Source organism: Tetrao urogallus, assembly GCF_951394365.1.
Source record: "Tetrao urogallus genome assembly, chromosome: 20".
Lineage (NCBI taxonomy): Eukaryota > Metazoa > Chordata > Aves > Galliformes > Phasianidae > Tetrao > Tetrao urogallus.
Window position 1 is genome coordinate 3,881,072 of NC_136833.1, and position 20,706 is coordinate 3,901,777.

Consider the following 20,706-nt stretch of genomic DNA (forward strand, 5'->3'; position numbering starts at 1 on the left):
CTTTCTTTATTTGACTAACTGGAAATTCATAACTAAGACCCTGTTTTGAAGTCCTGACAGCAGAGGACCTGGACTCTGCTTGCTTGCATCAGACAGCAAAGTGTAAGAGGCTAAACCCAACTTTCACCACAGGCCTGGCAGGACCTGGTGAAGTGGGAGGCAGCTCCTGTCCTCCCAGACCCCCTCAAGAATTCTTAGCCCACATGTGAAAGTACATCCAGGTCAGCAGATTTCTTGTACAGGTATGAAGGTGGCTGAAATCAGGTGTATAAAGTTCTTGTCACCTCAAAGCACTTCTGCTGTTGGCACCACTTGCCCAGTGCCCACGGTATTTGGGAAGTGCTGCCTGCTTGCCTTCTGCATAGGGGCTCTGCTGAAGGCAGGAACATGTCTCCTGCTCTAACCTGGGGCACATGTGCAGCAAATGGCATTTTCCCCTGCTTGGCAGACCTGATGTGTTCTCTCAGAAAGGCTTTGTGTGTTGGCAGCCGTCATGCTGCATACTGCTCTGCATTTGGGAGGGAGCACTGAGCTGTCAGCCAGTAAACACAGTGCTGACAGCTGAAGACTTTGCCATCCTGCAAACCCCTTGACATGAGGACAGTAAGACGTATGTGAGCTCCAGTGCCAAGATGGAACCAGCTGGACCTTTGAAGGGTTTTGGTGCTATTATCAAGCAAAGCCCACCTTCTCCCCGCCTTCCTGAGCCTGGAACTTTGCATAACTCGCACTCAGAGATCATGGGGTGACAGCCTCTTGACAGAAGAATTACTTGTATGCCAGGACCAACTGTGGCCCTCCAAAACTCCAGGTAACTGGAAACCGTGCTGAACCACAGACTGGATCAGCTGGCGGAGCCACTGACCTCAACAGACATGGGGCAGTTTGGTGGTGATGATCTTTGGCAGCTCCATCAGCTGATCCTGGTCTCTGTGTTTTAGTGCCACATCACTGTGCAGTCCCAGGCACCTTGTATTGCTGAGTGGACGCTGCCACTGGAGGTTTGTCTGGCCTGCAGGAGGACTGCTGTCATCTGTTTTAGCCATGAGAGCATTCTGAATGTGAGCATTTGTGTGACACCTCATTTTCACTGTAGTTTGAAAAGTTACAGCTTGGAACACTTGCGTTTCCAACTTGACCTTTCTCTAGCTAGTTATATTCACTTACTTCTTAGCCAATTACAAAAACAAGGAAAATCCCTGAGCTCTGGGGAGATAATGAGGCAATTTATGTTGTTGTTGAGATGGGTTTCCTTTTGTCTTGACTGTGCTCCCCCAGAGACCTAAGTTGTGAGCAAAGCTCATCAAAGGGTTTACTTTTATGGAGGGAAATGAGTTATCTGTTTATACTGCGATGTGCTAAAGATAATATATCTGGTAGAAGAGAATCTTCTGCAGCATAGCCTAACAGTGATGATATTCATCTGCTGGCTTCCACTTTGTTTGATACGTTGTGGGTGCAGTGCAAAAATTGATGGTATATAGCGATCAGATGGAGAGTGAAGCAACATTACATGAACACAGATGCTATACACAGGAGGAATATGCTGATTCACCCTTTTTTCCAGGTTAATTCAAGTTCATTTTGATCTACACAAGCAGTGCAGTGACCTCAGTTGTTGTAATTCAGCAATTGCTAGCGTGGTTGAAAAAAGTGCTTCCATTCATTTAAAACAGTTTGCATTCCTGCTCTGGATGAAGTATCTCTATTTTTCATCAAGTGATGCTCAATAAAGCAGTTGTGTCTTAATATGCCTTAGGTGAAAGTGTCCACAGGATAGCTGCTCCCTGGAAGCTCTCATTCCTGAAAAGATGAGGAAACATCTTCTTGGATATGAGAAAGTACAGAACTCCTTAGCCTTGCATGGGTTGTGGTTGGAGTACCCTGTGTGGGAAACCTCGAGATAATCTCTGGGTTATTTATGACAATCCCAAATCAAAAGGGAGGCTGCATTCCAGTGACATGAGGGGGCACTTGCACTTGAAGAGTGTAAATCAGAAAAGGTCACCCATCAGTGGCTTTGCTGCTTTTGTCCTTTTGAATTTCAACCCATGCTGAGCTCAGGAAATGGTCACAGGGAGGAACAGCCCGCCTCAGTGGAGCTTCAAACAGGTCTGGCCATGGTGCAAGGGTATGCAAAATGCACGTTTGTCCTCCAGTGGCTGTGAAGAGTAAGAGTATGCTAAACAAGCTGAACAACCATGGAAGAACAGGCTGCAAGTCCGTTGTTTCTTCTTTCATCCCTCCTCTTCTGGAGGCCCCTACAGCTGTCCCTCTGAAGTGGGGATGTAACTAGAAGTGCTCTTATCTCTTTTTATTGCGAGGATGAGTTGGTTCATACAACTTGTAAGATCAGCGTCCAAATGAGGTAATAAAAGTAACACTCTGATTTTTGTAATATGAGAGTTGGATTAGAAAGTGAGAGGTGAGAAAACAGAGTGGAAAATGACTCATTAGGGAGTGCTTACGTTGCCTTTGGGGAGAAGAGATTGAGATGTGGCTGAACTGTGGGGCAGAACAAATGCACCTCGTGCACTCCTTAGTGCTGCTCTAGGATGTCCTTGTGCTTGTGAGATGTTTCTATGTAACAGGAAGTGAAAGGAGATGGAGTCTGGATCCATCCGTATCTCCCTGTTCAGAGTTACATGGAGTTGGGCCTTTCTGTTTGCTTGATACCGCAGCCATTGGGTGCCACAGGTTTGAAAGCTTGGCTGATAGTGTTGAGTTTGAAACCTGCAGGTTGTGGGAACGTACATCAGGGAAGATGGTGGAGAGGCTGGAGTCGAGAACGAGAAAATGTGCAGGGAGGGACACAAACTACCCCTCCTGCAATCTGCCAAACCTCATTTCTCTTCTATTATGTCTTGCCCACCATGACTACAAGCATCTCACACCCCACTTTTATCTCAAATGAAAAGCTTCTCCTGATGCCACCACACTTTTCTAGAGCACAGCCCTTCTTTTCTGGCATTCCTGGGACCAGGACTAAGCCCAGATAAACTGTGCTGAAGCTCAAAATTGCTCAAAATTCCTGCAACGTCAGGGGAGACCAGAGGTGCTGCCCACCTCCTGCAGTGCTAGCAGGAGGGCAGGCAGCTGCCTAAAGCTTTCTGCTCAGTTGGTTCTCTACAACCCCAGTTCGTTTTAATGAACTGCACCGCAGAGTTATGGGCAGTGGGATATTAATCCCAGCATTTGGTTGGAGCTCGAGTGCAGCATTTGATCTGAGTTGATATAAGCCAGTCTTATCTCCTGACACCACTTTTGAGAAGTTCATGGCATTTCACTTACAGCTTTAATGCAGGGAGATAACATTACATATCTAGTGTCTGATTGATTCATTGTGTGATTGATAAATGACATGCATATTTTTTGCATGAAAGCAGTCCTTGTAATGTGATTCCCTGCGCAGAAGTTTCTGAAGGGTTTTAAAGAAAATCTTTGTGCTGTACAGAGGTTTGATCAATACATTGCTATTTATATGAAATCACCCTATTTATGTAGAACAGATTACCACACAGCACCTTCACTACCCGTGTCTTTTGATTACCAAGCACCATTCCTTGGAGCTTTACTACAATGAAATGATTTTCTATCTGCCTGTTCTTCCAAGCAGCTGTCTGTGGTGTTTTATGGGGCTGCCTTTTCCTTCTCTGACAGACACTGCAACAATCCCCTGCTGAAGTGTGGAAGTGTTTGGAATACAGAAAATGTTTTGAGGTACTGTAGCATGGCCAAGGGACTCAAGGGGTGAAAACCCAGTGGCGTGGCTGTGAGGCTGAGTGGACACTAATGGTTGCCTGATATTTGAAAGACCTTTGTGGATATTCCATGTTGTGAATTCGATCGCCGCTAGCAGTTATTTGTTTTTCTTCTGTTCTGAACAGGAAGGTAGCCTAGATCATCTCTGAGGTTTCCTGATGACCAGTGCAGAATCTGTTCTTCCACTTCCAACAAAGAAGTGAATTTCAGAAGTATTTAGTCTATTTTTTGCAGGTAGTTTTATCTAGGAGCAAGAACAAACTGAAATCAATGCCTGCAAAATGTGCAAACAATCTGGTGAGTTTCTGTAGTCAGTTAATATAACAGCAATCCTAAGAATAAAACGTTAAAAGTGATTTTTAAGGAGAGATGATGAAACAAAACTTTGTGGGTGAACTCAATTTTCTGTCAAAGGTCTTAATCCGAGCTGCCACATTTATTGGACCAGCAATACTCATGCCTCTGCTTAGCAGGTATTGGCTTCCTCTGATGTGAGCATGCCTCTGTCCTTCAGAATGACACTTAAAATCCTTTCATTCTCAAGCCTAACAATTTTTGGATCTTATTTGTTATCACTGTTGGATAGAAGGAGAAATCTGTCCCCTGAGACTGCTGCATGTGTTTGGCAAATGCTGTAAATAATTTGCCAGAACTACAATAACACTTAAAGACCTCCCTCTCCACCACCGCATCCTGCCAAGTGTTTTAGTTACAAGTTTGGCATTTTTAGTGAAATATATTTAGTATTTTCATAAAATAACTTTGAACAATTCAAGTTTCCTTTAACATACAACTTAATTTGCCAAGCAAGTCCTCTGTCTGCATTAGGAAGTGCTTTTGGTGTGTTTACTGCCTGGGAATATTAAGTTGGCAAGCTTTGGTTTTGAGAGGGGTACTCTTGTGAATAAAATATGGGTAATAGCAATAGCTACATGAGGAGCCTATGAGATGTATGTACTCAGGTCCTTTACTGCATGTTTGGACACAGGATTAAACCTTCCACTCAGCTCTCAGAAATTCTGGTGGAGCTCCACAAGGAAAACAAGATCCAAAAAGTGACTTGGGGTCCTTTTTCTTGACCAGGAAAGAACCCAGCCTCTCATTTTTTTCCAGCTGTGCTGCTTTCTTCCTGCAGCTCCTCATCCGTAGCCCAGTGCAGGAGAGGAGCACAGAAGGCAACTCAGTCGACTGGAGCTGGCTGATGCGAACGTCTCAACCAGAGCTGAGTGCTTCTCACCTGATGGGAAGCAGAGCTGATCTCAAAGCCATTGCTGGGAACAGATGTTACTTTCTCAGGACTGACTTCATCTCAGGCTGGCCTGGCTCCATGTCCGTAGCACTGCTACATCCCCAGCAGGTGACAAGCAATAAATTGGGCAGAGAGTAATGATGTGATTTTGAGAGTGGAAGGTTATAGCTCCGGTTTATTTTTATCAGGTGTTTTAAAGTAATGGTGGGGAGTCTGATTTCACTCTGAGCTTCTTTGTGCAATTCGCTCTGCAGTGAGCTCTTAGCACAGCATTTTGAGCACTGTTGGATCCTTTCCACATCCCGCTTTGTTCCCTGGCTCTAAAATGCAGGGGTGCCAGGGCTTTACAGCAGCAAAGGTAAATCTCCAACCTGTAACAAGAGCTGGTGAGGCATTGGAGCAGGCTTCTCAGGGAGATGATGCGGTCACCATCCCTGGAGGTTTTCAAGAAAAAGGGTAGATGTGGCACTGAGTGGCCTAGAGCAATCACATGAGTGGCTTGATGGTCGGACTGGATGATCTTATTGGTCTTTCCAACCTTAACAATTCTATGATTCTAAGTTCCCCAGGTGCCTCTGAGTGTAGCAGCACAGTGAGGGAGCGCCAGTCCTTCCTTGCTGCTGCTCTCTCAGGCAAAGCCCCAATGGTCTGGTGATCTGCTGAACTTTAACTGGACTTCATCTAGTAGGTTGGCCTATGATTTTGTGCTTTCTGTGTCTCCCTTGAAGAAGATGTCTGCTGATGAAACAGTCACTTTTTGCCACCTCTTTTTTTGGAAATCCTGTAAAACTGTAAAGGAATCCATGTACCTTTGCAGAAAGAGCATAAGCTGTGCTACCTATGGCTCATCAGAACCCTTTTTTTTTTGTTTGTGGTCTTCCATGCAATAGCTGATGACATAAGCTTTACCTTTTGGTCTACATTGGGTCAGTACAATGACATCAGCAATTGCTTGTGGTGTAATTTATCAATATGACGAAACCTTTTCCATTCACTAGTTAGCTTGTCTCCTTTGGCTGTAGCCTCTAAGATGCTGTAAAGATGAAGTCACCGCAACTCTCTGGGTACCTAGTCCATCAGACTGTAGTGGACACTTACTGAATGCCTTTTGGCTTTCAAAACCAAACCATTATGTCTGTATTAGAGCTTTGTGTTCACAGGTCTCATAAAACTACAAGAGATGCCATTCACCATCAAAAAGCTTTATCATTGTAAAGCTCCCTGTTTAGCTCTGTGTCTGAATGAGTGATTAAAAACTTCTTACATTTTGCCAAATAATTTGCTAGAAAGAAAGATACATCCAGCAAGTTATGCAATTACCATTATTAATCAGCTCATGTCTTTATGAGATCGAGGGAATCTTATTTTACACTTGAATTTTTAGCTGATGAGCTAGGTTCACGCAGTTTCTTTCCCTCCTTTTCAGAAAGGAATGGAGGGGAGTTCATTCTGTCAGTGCTGTCAGAGCAGATATCCCCTATTTGTTTATTAATAATATCCATCTGGATTATGTCGAATGATCCCCCCTGCATTTCCATGGGTTTTTATCCAAAGAGAAACGTTCTGAGCCCCGTTGTATCCATTTTGAAATTGCTAGGAGCCTGGCTGTTCTTCCCCTGTTTCTAGCACCTACTAGTTACAGGACATCAGGAATGCAAGCAGAGGGCAGATGATGGGAGGAGGCTGTTTTTGTGAAATCTTCTTTTGATGTGTGCAAACAACCAAAATAGGGTTCTTAACAGCCACTGTAAGCCAAAAAAAAATCCTCTGACACTTACCATCTCAAAAAGATGAAAACCTTCCTCCCATTTCCATTGTCCCTGGGCTGAGTTTTTGATCTGACGCAAGAAATGTGGTATGTGTCTGAAGTTTAGAAAGTTTATGCTGGCAGATGGGAAAGAGGGAGCCGGCTTGAGCGAGCCTGGACCGAGCTGGGACCGAGCTTCAGGCACGGAGTGCTAACGTCCCAGCGAGGGCCCTGATGTGAGCGGGCCGTGCCTGGGAGAGCCAGGCTTCTTGCCATGGGAGACAGTGAGTGCCAGGAGCTGCTGAAGTGAGCCTGGGGCCTGGTGGGACCTACAGAGCCCTCACAGCCATCACCCCTGTCCCCAGCACGGCCTGCAGGCCGCTCGGCCAGGCGCTGCATCAGGCCTGCTCCCGCTGCTCTGCTGGCAGCAGGCAGACCCAGCACTGCTATTCTCCCAGTCCGGCTCAGCCGAGCGGGAGGGGGGGGGGGTCTGGAAGGCAGAGGCAGGCCCTGTTCTGGTGGGACCTCTCCTGCCAGAGGCTCTGGTTTAGCACGTCCAGTTGTGCTCCGATTTGACTTTTTGTTTCTGTACGTGCAAAGAGGCAAAACCCTGAGTGCTGTGCTGACTCGAGGCCATCCTTCCCCTTGCGCAATGCAGTGCAAGTTGGGAGGAAAGTTCTCCACATCTTGAGCAGTGATCTGCCCTCCTGCCACCACCAGCAGCAAGCTCAGGTTCCACCCTTTGCACCACCTCTGTGCCTTCTGCTTGACTGTGTGACTGACGTGATCAACGGCTTCAACACGCCTCCTTTATGCACTGTTTCCTGCTCCTTTATTTTCCTCACAGCCCTTGCACTGTGGGTGATGAGAGGTGGGCACTGCCTGCTGTGAGCATTCCCACCCTTCGCTCTTAGCCGCCTTTCTCTCTCCCTCAACCGTGTGGACTAGGAAATACTCAGCCTTTAATGCGGAGACTCTAATACATTGCACGTTTTGCTCATTTGCCTTCTGGCCGTGAGCCCCTGTGGTATCATTTTCCAGCAGTTTACTCAGAGGGCTAGAAACTTTCTTTTTTTGTTTAATGAAAGTGGGAATTCACCCTGAGTCCCTCAACTAGGGCAATGGCAGCTTTAAGAAAAACAGAACGTGACAGATAATAGATGAACGTCTCCAGTGCTCTCATAAGGACCTGGTTTCTGCTGCATGCTGTGCTAGCTTGCAAAAGGACACTCCTCGCCGAGAGAAGTGTTTGCACTTTGTGAATGTGACTGAATCCCTCGTGCTTTCCCTCCTTCACTTTGGCTCTCTGGATCTCACGGATGTGAAAGCTCTCTTCTTTTTCGTTTACATCTCTTGGACACATTTTCAGGCCTAATCATAAAAACTAGATTTTCTCACAAATTTCAAGTCCTGAGGCTTCCCAATCTCTTGTCATTTTGTGCCCTGGGAAAATAAGCTCGTTACTATGGCTCGAGCCCTGGTGACCACGGAGTACACTCAGCCAATCTATAAAAGTGCACACTAGATTATTTCATGCATGCCTTTAAGTCCTTTACAGCGTTTATCAGCAGTGCGCTCATTTGAAACATGTTTTTTTAATGAAAAGGGTACTGTTGCCACTGTTTAGTGTTGATTATGTGGTAACACGTTTTTATTATCACCCATAAAAATGATTTGGAGCTGTTCCTGCAGCCGGGCTGTGCTAGCTCTGCTCACACTGCCCTGGGGTTGCAGGCCCTGCAGTTTGCTGCTCTCTGACCATGGATTTACTGTCACCTCATCCTGCAGCACCCCTTGGCAATGGCAGAGCTGTGCCCAACACAGCCTGCCATCCTCTTGCCACTGCAGGAGCATCCAGACCATGGCCTGGCTCTGGTCCCTCTAGTTCACCACCACACAGATTGGTCTTGCCTCTATTGCTGAGTCCACTTTGGCAACGCTGTTCAGGTATTTTGCCAGGGAAGCAAGAGGATAATATAACAGTATAAGCTGGTTCAGAGAATGCCTTCAATGCTCACTTGAGCCCCACGTCAATGGGAATTAAGTCCGATTGTGGCAAGGCGCATGCTTGAGTGTTTGTTGAACTGATGGCATATTTCCTTCAGCCTGACAAATTACAGGGCAGGAGCACAGAAGTGGACGAGGCATACAGAACTGATTCCTTTCTTGCCTTGCATCCGAGAAGCTGTTGGATAGAAGCAGGGCTCGCGGTGGCCTGATTCCTTTTGCTTTTTTATTACTATTAAAGTGAGGCTCTGGACCCAGGAACAATGCAACAAAGGAGGAGTTTCCCTTGTTTGCAACAGCTGAGGTTCAGTTCCCCTGCACTTAAGCTAGCTCCCACTTTAATTAGTTTCTGATTCAGTTCTGTCAGGCCAGTGCATTCTGCAGGAAGTTCATCATTCCTGGCATTGCTGTAATTCTGGCTCTCACCAGGCCTTGCAATAAATAAGTGATAAACCCCATAATAATTGCAAGTTAAAAACAAATGAGTGGAGCCAAGTCACTCACATTTATAATTGCAGTGTGACTTCATTATGTAAAGACAAATGCAGCATGTAAAAACTGAAACTTCTAGGGATTTGGTGGAAAGTTTCAGCTGTATTCTCTTTTATTTCCCCTACCAGTAAATCAGGGTTGGATTTGGTCGTTTCCAAACAGGAGGTGCCAGTGCTATAACAAATCACAACGATGCACTCCTCAAACTGTTTTCTGGTGTAGAGTTTACTGGGGGTGCTGAGTGCTTGGATCAGAACTCTAGTTCTGGACACCTCAGCCCTGCTTCTGCTCCATGGGCACCCTGTTTCTCATCTGGGCTTTGCCAGGTGAGTGCAGGGCTGCAGCAGTGCATCCCAAGCACAGCTCCTTGCCTGCCCCGCAGGGCAAGCAGTTCTGCCCTTGGCTTTTCTGAGCAGCTTCTGTCTAGCAAGTGGGGTAAAACTCATATGCGGTGGAGCACAGGGGAGTGGCTGTTCTTGCTTAGTAGTTTGGGAGGCAGGGGGAAGGCGCATTTAGATTAAAACAGAAAAAGATATTGTATAAAAACCAGAAATGATTACAAATTGCAATGACCGTTCCCCCTGGCTTCACTTTAACTGAGTTTATCAGAAGGCAGTGTCCACCTGGACCCTCCATCCTCCACTCCTTGTGGATATTTAGGGACATGGTTTAGTGGGCACAGTGGTGATGGGTCAGTGGTTGAACTAGAGAGCTGTTAGTGGTCATTTCCAACCTTTATGATTCAACAGCATGTAAGCTTTTTGCAGTTTCATGTGGGCCACCAGTGGAGGGGAAGCACAGTCAGAATCATACAGGACAAAAAGGATTGTTTGGCCAAGGAGCTTAGGTTGTGAGCAGCCCAGACAGCTCTGGGACACACACTGGGATGGGGATTTATTTGAGTTGTGAGTTTTAATAGTACTCTACTACTGCTACACAGAGCTTTTTGAGGAAATCGCCTCTTTTTTATTTGCTCCAAAATTAAATCACTTCAGCTCTTTAAAAGCTTCATATTCTCTCTGGTCTTTAATTAAATAAGCTTTTGTCCTTTGACTTGCAGCCAGTAGTAGTCCCCAGACATTGCAGTCTATCACCTGGGGCATCCCACAGCCCTTTGCACGGCATTGGCTCTCAGTGATTCTAACCTGATTTCAACCTAGCAGTGAAAAGCTGTGTCCTCACTCCAGCTTTGCTCCCTGGTTTCTGTTCCTCACCGGGGAGACAGTCTCATTGAGGCTGAATGTCTGCAAACAGTGAAGCCCTCTATGAAGAGCCCTCTATGAAGCTGCACTGGACTCTCCTGCAACATAACAGCTAATTTCCAAGCTATTACTGCCTCTTTCCAGAAAACCAGTAGAGCTTCAACACCAAAAACCCTGTGGTCTTCTGTACAGTTACCCACATCTCCTGCTGGCAAGGGAGGAGTTTCAAGACTTCTCGGGGTTGAAGCTGTGTCAATGGGAAACCATCCCACTGACCTTATCTGCCTTCCCTGTGTCCCCTCTCTAGATCCTTCTGCTTGAAGCCGCGGAGCGAAGCCCACCACTGGAAAACAACCTGCCCATCACTGGGACCACGGCCACCTGGTACGACGACTTGCTGCCGGATGCGTTTCCCCTGCTAAATCCCGGGACTGTCCTGAGGAAAACAGTGGGACCTGTTGGTAAGTGTGGTCTGCTCTCCATTGAGTCACTCTGCCTACATGTGTGGTACCTGTAGGATATCGTACAAACATAAAAGGTTGTGCCAAGCTCACTTAGCATTGAGAGCTTCACAGGACGGAGGTTGGAGGGAAACTCTAGCATCTCCTTTCCTTTGCTTTGTAAAGAAGAGGGCTAAGGTTTTCAGATGGGCAATTCTTTGTTTGCCTGTGGGCATATTTGCTGATGCTGTGGGATGAGTGTGAGGCAGGCAGCTGCAGGAGGATCCCTGTCTGCTTTGCACCCTCAGTGGGGACAACTGTAGCATGGGGGGCTGCAAGTGCTCGCTGCAAGGTGGGATTTTGCTCAGCAAGAGAGGCAGTTCAAGAGCTACACCTTGGTGTTAGGGTCAGAAGCAGCTTTACTTAGCTCCAGAGCCATCATTCCTCCTGGAACTGGGGGTCGTTCATTCTAAAGGTTTAATATTGTTTGTGTCTGCATGGATCTGGAGACCTGGATAGCTCAAAACATTCCTGAGGAAACTCCAGAGAGCCATCACAGTGGGGTGCCTGGGACCACTTGTGTTCCCTTGTTGAGCTAAATGCAGTGTTTCTCCATCAGGAGTGGTGTGGGAAGGTAGAGGACTGTGGCAGGGGTAATTCTTGGTTTTATGAGGAGGAACGACTTTCCCATGAATATCAGCATCAGTTGCACTCTGCATTATATTTTTTAAATTTACTGTAAACACAATGGGCTGTTTTATGATCCCTCTTGTGGCATGAAAAAAAAATACACTGACAAGAAATTCCCTCCGAGCCCACTTGGCTAGACAGATCACTCCGCATTGAATTTCCTTGACCTTGGCATCCTCAATTCAAGACCTCCACTCCCTGTCTGTCAGTTGCTTCACTTGCTCCCCAAGCAGTTCTTTATCCTCTATAGGGCCTGCTTTCCTTTTTCTCTTTCTTTTTTTTTCCCCTTTATTTTGTCAGAGCGGTTTATTGTGGCAGCCTTTCATGAGTGCAGCAGACTTGGAGCAACCAACATAGACCAGATGTCGTCCATGTTTATAATTTGACAGGATGCCACAACATGGAGGGAGGTTCGCTAACAATATGTTCTGCAAAGTATTTTCAGAACCACACTGACTGCTGCCAGGAACTGAATTAAAGCCGTTTCCCCCAGTGTCCGTTATGTGTTCGTTCTGCCTTCTCCATGTCATTTATTTTTGCTGTTGTTGTATCTCTGCACCTGCACTTTGTTGTGCTGAAGTGAATGTAAGCAACTGTACAGACAACTCTGTCCTTTCCACTCAGTGTCTTCTCCGTTCTGAGGCTCTGTATGCATGATAATCTGCTCAGCAAGGAGCAATGAGCGCTGCTCTCCAGGCATTTGGCAGTGCTCTTAAGGAGAACAATCTCTTGTAGCACTCGCATCTTGCTGACTCTATGGCCCAGTATCAGCAGATATCTGATAGAGAGCATCTCCCAAAACAGGATGTTGTTGTCTGAAGCTTGGTGTTATCAGTCAGACTCCCACACTGGGTAAACAGCTGCCTGCATGCTACCAGGTGTAGTTGTTACTCATTGTCACCCTTTGTTTTTCCAGCCTTGATTTATGTAACTTAAGTGTGGAATAACTCCTCTAGTGTAATAACTGGCGATCAGGCATGCACTGGGCCATTTCAGGTCAGCACAATGTCTTTCAGCAATCAGAAGTAATCAGTTAAGTTGCTTATTGACATGTGATTGCCTTCTCAATGCTCCAGCTGAGCTCTGCGTGCTTTGCTGAGGAGCTTTGGGGATGTTTCATGGATCAGGGTTCACACTTGGCTTCCTTCCCTCCCCACATCAGTTTGCATCTACCATGCAAACCCAGCCAAAAAATGCACTGTGGATTTCAGTGAAATGTAGGGAACTTGATGCAGTTGGTTTAGGACAATGGGGACTGCCTGTTTTGTGTGATTTCAACATGGTTCTGTGACTTGTTGCTTAAAGTTAGCCTCAGGTTCCCTTGCAGCAATTGCAGACCTCTGGAGATCTTTCAACAAGTGTCACTGTGGATTAGGTATAAATTAAACCTGAGTTCCCTGTGTAATTTGAGGCTGAGGAAAGCCAAACCTCTGTCCCTCCCATCACCTTCCGCAGTGTTTTTGTGACATACTGCCTACTCTGCCCGCGTCTCCTCTTTCAGCCAAAGCAAATCTACATCCCAGCTTGCATGCTGCCAAGTTTCTAAACCCCAAGGACTAAGGGCAGGATGTTGGTACCTAACACAGAGATGGGTGATAGGAATCAGATGCTTTGAACGGTGGGAGTGTTTCTGGATGACCTTACAGCTCTGAGTTGGCTGATGCCTCCCCAGGCTGAGGTCCAGGAAAACTTGCTACTGTTTGTTAGGGTGACTGTTTCTTTTGTGAGTGACAGGGCTGAGAATAGACAACCATTTAAAAGCACTCGGAGCTGTTGAGACAGCTGCACTGCTGGCCCTTCTGATCAGCTTGTTAATCAACAGGATACATCTTACTGAGAATTAAGAAAATATATATACTCTAGCTGAGCCAGTTGGCAGCAAGAGACCTAATTTTTCTTATCTTCTTTTTTTTTCTTTCCTTTTTAACCCTGACCATTTTAATTAGAGCCTAAAGGACACAGAGGTGCAGAGGAGCAGCTAATACCACACGGTAAGTGAACAGTTTCTTCTGTTGCCTCTTTTAAAGCACAAAATGTTGCTGTGCCCAGACCTGTACGTGATATTTTCCCCTCAAAAAGCAGAAAGATCCTGTGGCCATGAGCCCTCAACGATTCAGAGCCATGCAGATACAGAGAGGCTGGATTTCTCTTTGGGTTGTATTTGATCACGGGAGGCAAAACAGCAGGTTTATCAACTCTGAGACATTCTGTTCCCCCAGAACATGAAGGATGGAAACGCTGCCCACAGGAGAGGCACTGAAGGACACATGGCTTCAGCAAATGGGGCACGTGCTGAGTGATGGGAGAGCACACCATTATTACCTTAGTGATGTGGCCTGCCAGGGGCACAGAGAGCTGCTGGTGATTATCAGGGCATTGATTTGATTTGCTCTGTACAGAGAATAATATGTTCCTGTGTATACAGAGACCTTGGGGAAGAAAGGGAGCAGGTGTAGTGTTGCAGGTTAATGAGAGGGCCAGGAAGAAAATCCAGGCCTCTGCCCATCTGCTTTGGTCTCTAGCAGTAGGATGCTCACACTCTACCTGTTTTTTGTTGTTATTGTTGTTTTCTTCTGTGGGTTTTTCTTTCATATATTTCAGGAAATGAATGCTTTCCAGAGGCTTTGGCTTCTAAAGCAGTGCCACTGCAGCAGAGCTAAGAAATGCCAGCTGAAGATTTGGCCTGTTTGTATTTCCTCCCCCTCCTTTTTCCCTGAATCCTTCCCTATTTATTCTCCCTTTTGCACTTGTCTCTTTTATGCTGGTAACACCATTTGTCACCAGTATGAGCATTTGCCTGACACGTTACCTAGTGCTGCTTCTCTCAGCCTTTCCTTCAGCATTTTCCTCCTTCAGGGAAGTAAGTGCCAGTTTCTTTAAAGCTCCGCTGCTGCAGCATGATTGAGGATGCTAGCAGCAAATGATTGCTCTTGGTCTGCGGAAGTTCACAGGATTGATTTACAAAGATTGAATTGAAGAACTGAGGTTGACTTACATGAGTGAGGAAATGTTTTGACCCATGCTCAGCAGTACAGTGTGTTATGCTTGCAAACATTGCTTCTGCTGTTCCCTCTGTGCTGGCAAGAATTTGCTGCAGTAAAGGTGTGATGGGGGGCCTGGTAGGATAGAAGAAGCCAGTCATTGCTCTAAGCAAATGGTCTTACTCTGTTAAATGGGCTCCTGATCACCTGCCTGAGCTTGCCAAGTGCAGCACCCTCTGTGTCAGGTGGGATTTCGGCCTCAATCCATTGAAGGAGCCCTTCTTTCTATTCATAGAAAAGTCTGCAGCTTGCACCCTGTGGGTAAGCAAATTGATCCAAATGAAAATCTTACCTGAGCCTTGTGTGTTAGTACACAGCCTGGTTCCTTTGGGGCCAGCATGGAGGTGCTGCCTGGCCCACTTGTTTCTTTCCTTCTGTTTTTTTTCCCCCTCCATTCCTCTCCACTTCCTGCCCACTACAGGTTCTCCTGCTACTGGTCTCAGAGAGGCCAGAACATCTCCTTATAGCAGGAATGGGGGAAGATGTTGCCCAAAAATGAATCAAATCTGTGCTCTGCTGAGTTGTTCGTGAATGCAAAATATAGAGAGACTTGAAATCTGAATGTGCTGAACCTTGAACTCAGCCAGGTCTTCCTCTGGCTTTGTAGAAGTCTGCAACTGCTTTCAAAAGCTCTTTGGTAGCCCGGAAACCAGGAACCTGTGACTCTGTCAGTTAATGCCTTTATTGTAACTATTAACCACTTAATCTGAGCAGACAGAATAACTCGCCCACCTCTGTAAGGTATTAAAGGCTTTACTGATGTTTGCAGAGCATTTAAGTGTATCTTTCCAAAGCAGCTATGACCTTCGTGAGCAAAAGACAGTGTTTTTCTGAAAAATACTGTACAACTGCCAATTGTTGTTTTTATTTTGATAGTCTAAAGGAAGCAGCATTGAGATTTTATTTAACATCAGAAATGGTCGCTTTCAGATAATGAATGCTGCCTGCATCTTTCTTAGGCTTAGGTAGGCTTATCTACCTCGTCTGAGTAAAGATGCCAAGGGGCTGTAATTACTGCGTAACTGGTATTTCCAGGTGGGCTTTCTCAGCATCCTACCTACTGATATAAATTAACAACATCTTGTTACTTCATGATGGGTGCATTCACTTCACTTAGGGATGAAAAATGTTTGTGCACAGCATGGTGCACTCACTCGATAAATGAAAACAGGAGAAAACAAGGAAACATTTTTGACACAGAATCTCTGGGTGGTATGTATATGCCAACCAGAGCAAGTGGGAGACAGGGCTTGATTTGTTTTGGCAGATATATGGCAGATATAGAATGGGCTGGGTTGGAAGGACCTTAAAGCCCATCCAGTTCTGACACCATTGGGCTCATTGCCCCCCAAAAGGTCAGGCTGCCCAGGGTCCTATCCAACCTGGCCTTGGGCACCTCCAGGGATGGGGCAACCCATCTCTGGGCAACCTGTTAAATATATTTTATGTGTTATATATTTTCTGCATACTGAGACTACCGTGAGATGGCGTGAGGGAGCAGCCAGAGCCCACCCAGGGCTGTTCAGACCTTGAGATGGGACAGCTGCACAGTCAGGTTGGCTCTGAGCAGCACGTCCCAGCTGAGGATCACATCCTGCTGACTGCTGTGCATGGAGATGCACATGTTTCTTTAAAGACTAGAAGGAGAAATGGGGAAACAAGGTCCAGTCTGGCTCTTCTCCTCTATATATTGGCAAGCTTTTGCCACCAGCACCACCCTATCTGTGCTACCTGCACAAAGCTGCATTTCTCCCCCTTGCAGAGTCCCTCTCTGCTGGTTTCTAGGTTGCAAAAGATCTTCTGATCTCAGTAGTGTCTTAATCTCTGACTCATTTTCTGTCTGGATGTTTTCAGGGCTGCCAGGACAGGTTGGTCCTCCTGGCCCAGTTGGACCAACTGGTCTTCCAGGACCACCAGGACCAAAAGGCGAGAAGGGACAACCCGGGGAGAGGGGCCCAGCAGGGCCACCAGGTAAGTCCCAGGGGAGGGCAAGGTATGACAGGGAATATTTCATGTTGTTCAAATTGTCTCTGCAAACAGACCACACACACAATGTTGAGATTTCAGTTTATATTAAATCCATTCCTTGAAGTCCTCTGAGCACTGAACTCAGCCAGCAGCCCTCAGAGTGGGTACTGTCTGCATGGAGAGCAGTGAAAGTCCTTGGGATTTCCTATGGAGTTGGAGAGAACTTGTCCCAGAAAGCAGAACAGCAGGATCATGTTTTCCCATCCTGCTCAGGAGCTGTGAAAACCAGTCTCCAATCTGTCAGCCTTTGGAAAAGAGCATTTCCTGTTCAACCCTCTCACTGTGTGCCTGTTTTAACTGCCTTTTTTCTCCATCATTTGTGTCAAGCTGTCAGATGCCAGAATGTCAAATTAATGATGCCGTTGTATGCTAAGGGAAAAGGTTATGAGGCCGCTCTTTCACGGTGCTCTCCATTCCTGTGCTCAGAGACTTTCTACATCCCCTAAACCTTTTGATGAAGGCAATACTACACGATAGGTGTCAGACCTCAGCCTCTGTGCTTTGTATGCATTTGAAAGGCTGTACCTCGTAAATGTGAGCTCAGGAAAGGTTTAAAATTTGGAGAGTGCCTTAAAATGTGAGAGTGGCTCTGAATGCTTTTTTGGCAATTCCTGGCAAACTGTCAGTGGCTGGTCTTGCCAAAGATGTGTTTGCTTTTTGGCTTCTCCATTTGCAACAAAAGCTTTCCAGTCCCAAAGGAGTCAGAATTGATTTGCTGCTGCATTGATGGTTTCTGTTGCTATTTCCGTGCTTTTGTGGTGGTAAGGTGACATACAGGTGTATCTGAAGGGAAAGAGAAAGAGCTGTACTGCTTTCAAGCTGCCTTTAGTTTCTTACTCAGTCTCAGGGAGAAATAATTTTTTTTTTTTGAGCTTTGTAGCACCTTTGGGCCAAGTAAGGCCATTTGCTGTTCGTAGGAAGAAGCCAAAGAGAATTAGCTTCCCAATTTTCAATATTTTTCCCCTGATTCCCACAGTTATAGTTAGGGACATAAATTCTGTTTACCAAGAGAGCAAGAATATGCTGTGATATTCCCAGAACATGGTAGGACCTGCTTAGAGGGGTTCTGTTGCTTAACAGAAATAATTCTGAGACCACATTGCCATCCCTTTATCTCATCTCTGCATGTTTTACATCTCCATCACATCTGGCAGTGGTGAGTATTTTCAGGTAGCATTTAGCTTCTGTCTTTGAGAAACTATTCCTATCTAGACTCTTTTTTCCAGGAATGAATGGGCTTCCTACTGCTTTTTACATCCATTAGCACATGTTCAAGTGCACTAATAGATCCTTTCCTGCCTCTGCACAGGGCTGTTGGGACCTCAAGGACCAAGAGGACTTCCAGGAGAAACTGGGATTCCAGGTCCCCCAGGACCTCCAGGGCCACCTGCCACCCCGAGCCTCCCACTTACCTTCCAACAAGGGGTTCTCTACTCCCTCCAGCCCACAGCTGAAAAAGAAAGTAAGCTTCTTTCTCTGTTCCCCTTTTTTTCTTTTTTTTTTCTTCTGGTACATCAGCAGGATGGACAGGCCCAGAGCAGCTCAGCTCTTCTTCCCACCTTCCCTGTTGTGCTCTGCCAGAGCTCTGCCTTCCCTAGAAACAGCAGGATGAGCTGCCTGTGTTGTGTGGGTCTCTTGGAAGTTCCTGTACAAGATGAAACGTGGGTAAATAAATACAGTATGTCTGGCCAGTTAGGTGCTGGTGCTTTGAAACTGCTTGGTTGTGAGATCTCGTGGTGCTGCTGTTGCAGTATTACAGGGCTCAGGGATATTCAGAAATGAGCAACTACTGAATGTTTGCATCTCTGAAGTTACATAACATAACGAGGACATCTGTTCAATGCAGCTCTTTTCCTGCCCCTGCAGACATGTCTCCCCACCTGTGTTTTTGGCACAGCATCATCCCTTATCCATGCAAAACACAGAACTGTGGGCTCAAAAGCCCAGACCAAGACTGTAATTTATTCTTTCCCTGTGGCTGGAGGGTCAACATTTCTTTGAGCTTGTGGTGATTTTAAAGATATATTTGCTTGATTTGTTTTGTGCATGGCAAGAAAAGGCTTTCTTGGAAAGGCACGTCATGCACTCTTATCTGAGCAGTCATATTCAGGCTTGATCAGATTTCTTCTGGTCTGCTCTTGTGTTGCTGGCATCTAATAATGGTAAAGCAGAACTCAGACATTTCTCTGCTTGGTGTGTAAACCCCTGGAGCCCCAGCTCTGCTGGTCTCCCATCTCCACTCCCCCAAACTTCAGCTGTGCCTTTTCCCCAGCTCTTCTGCTCATGTCCAGCTTCAAAGCACAGTTGTACTGCTTACAGCCAAGGATTAGTAAATCTCCCTTTGCCTGATGGCGTTCTAGAGCTTTCCTTTTCCTTCCACCCACTCTCCTTTCCAGACTTCTTTTCCTGTGAAGTGAACAGATGTAGTTTTAATTTGGAAAGAACTTTAACAGTTCTATTTTATATTCAGTTATTTAAAGCATATGAACAAGATTAAATTAATTGAGGTTCAATGCTAAGGTTTTTCACAAAATGTAGATTGAGCTGCTGCATTCCTGAATCTTCTAACAAAGAAAATTCTGCATTAAGCCTTTTATTCCAAAGGATTGTCTAGGAACCATCACAGCCCCTTTCCTCCTGCCGCTATTTAAATTAAACTCTTGCAAGATAATGGATAGGCTTAAAAGCTTGCAAGGACATAGATTGCATGGCCTTCCCAGCTGATGTATGAGAAGGGTAAACACTATTGTCCCAAAATGGGAAATAGGTAAACAAGTGGATAAATACCTGTATTAATTCAGCCACTACTGGGCAGCAGCAGGCTCCCACATGGACTTGAAGTCCATGAGCAAATGGTGACCGCTGCATCCTGGGGCAGCCCTGTATTTTTCCTACCTGTAGTGGATTTCTTGGTGCAGAAGTAGTAGCCAGGACACTTATCTTAGCACATTGCTTCATTTATCTACTTTTGGGAGAACTCAGCAACTGATGTTGTCTACAGGTTTCCAAATGAAGCCCTAATGCTGTATGGAATTCAAATACCGCGGTTGCGGAGAGTGGCACTGATGGAGCTGACAGGCTCTCCTGCATTTGTAACTCAGGTCATGTAAGAAGCAGAAAGCTCTACACTCCCTGGAATTCTGTGTCGCAGAATTTTATTTAATCAGTTTTGTAACTTATTAAATAAATGTTACCTGCTAATTGGTGGGTCCCTTGGTTTCCTTGGGTCCCTTGTGCTCCTTCTTTAGCTTTCGGTGGTGGTTGAGTGAGCCAGGCACTGCCAACTCCTGTATATTGCCCTCTCACTGAATTGCAGGAGTTAGAAGGGTGCAGCAGGGCTGTCTGCTGGGGGCACATTGTTCATCCAATTCCTTCCAGGGCTTAGGCAGGGCTCTGTACTGTTCTGTGGAGATGAAATTTCCTATAGATGTGTACAGCAGAGACTACGTGGAATAAGCTGGTTTTGTTGGTGTACTGACATTGGGTATGTGAGCCCAAAATCTGTAACAAGTTCTGTTGTTTAAGAGAAAAAAATCTCAATACTGATCTGCCAGTATAAGTCATCTGCCTGGTCATGGTAAAGTTATGCAATTTTGAGACCAGTTTCTTACAAAATTAATGTTTTCCTTACGTGCTGGCTGATTTTGCCTACCACAGGTTGGTGGAAAGCTGATCCTCAACAGCCAATAAAGCTTAGCCTTGCAAATCCTGCATAGGTTTTCCTTTCCTTTTCTTTTCTTTTTTCTTTTCTTTTCTTTTTTTCTTTTTAATGGAGCACATCTGAAAACTATAAACACAAGATTCCAGCTGCTGACAGCAGAGGGAAGCATATTCCTGGTAATGGGCATGTGCACCCACAGAGATGTGAGAAAGCTGTATTGGATTATTATTAATACTGCAGTGTTTGGTTCCGCCTGAACGTGGTTAATGCATGTGCCTTTATTAATCACAATAAGTTCTTGTTGGCAATGTTTATCAGTAGGCAGAAGCCAAAAATGGGGAGACATTTTCTCACAGTTTCACAGTGCGGTGGTAAAGAAATTGGTCC

At 45.8% G+C, this 20,706-nt stretch overlaps 1 protein-coding gene across 1 annotated transcript in view; it reads left to right on the top strand.

Moving 5' to 3' along the window:
- The window catches only part of COL26A1 (collagen type XXVI alpha 1 chain), a gene marked incomplete at both ends in the record, with an annotated part of 153,290 nt that overhangs the window by 116,370 nt on the left and 16,214 nt on the right, over positions 1 to 20,706 (top strand). Inside the window, 4 exons of the mRNA XM_079545014.1 lie at positions 10,767 to 10,920; positions 13,536 to 13,580; positions 16,485 to 16,601; positions 17,968 to 18,120. Of these exons, the coding sequence (XP_079401140.1) occupies positions 10,767 to 10,920; positions 13,536 to 13,580; positions 16,485 to 16,601; positions 17,968 to 18,120 (469 nt within the window). The remainder of the gene's footprint in view (positions 1 to 10,766; positions 10,921 to 13,535; positions 13,581 to 16,484; positions 16,602 to 17,967; positions 18,121 to 20,706) is intronic.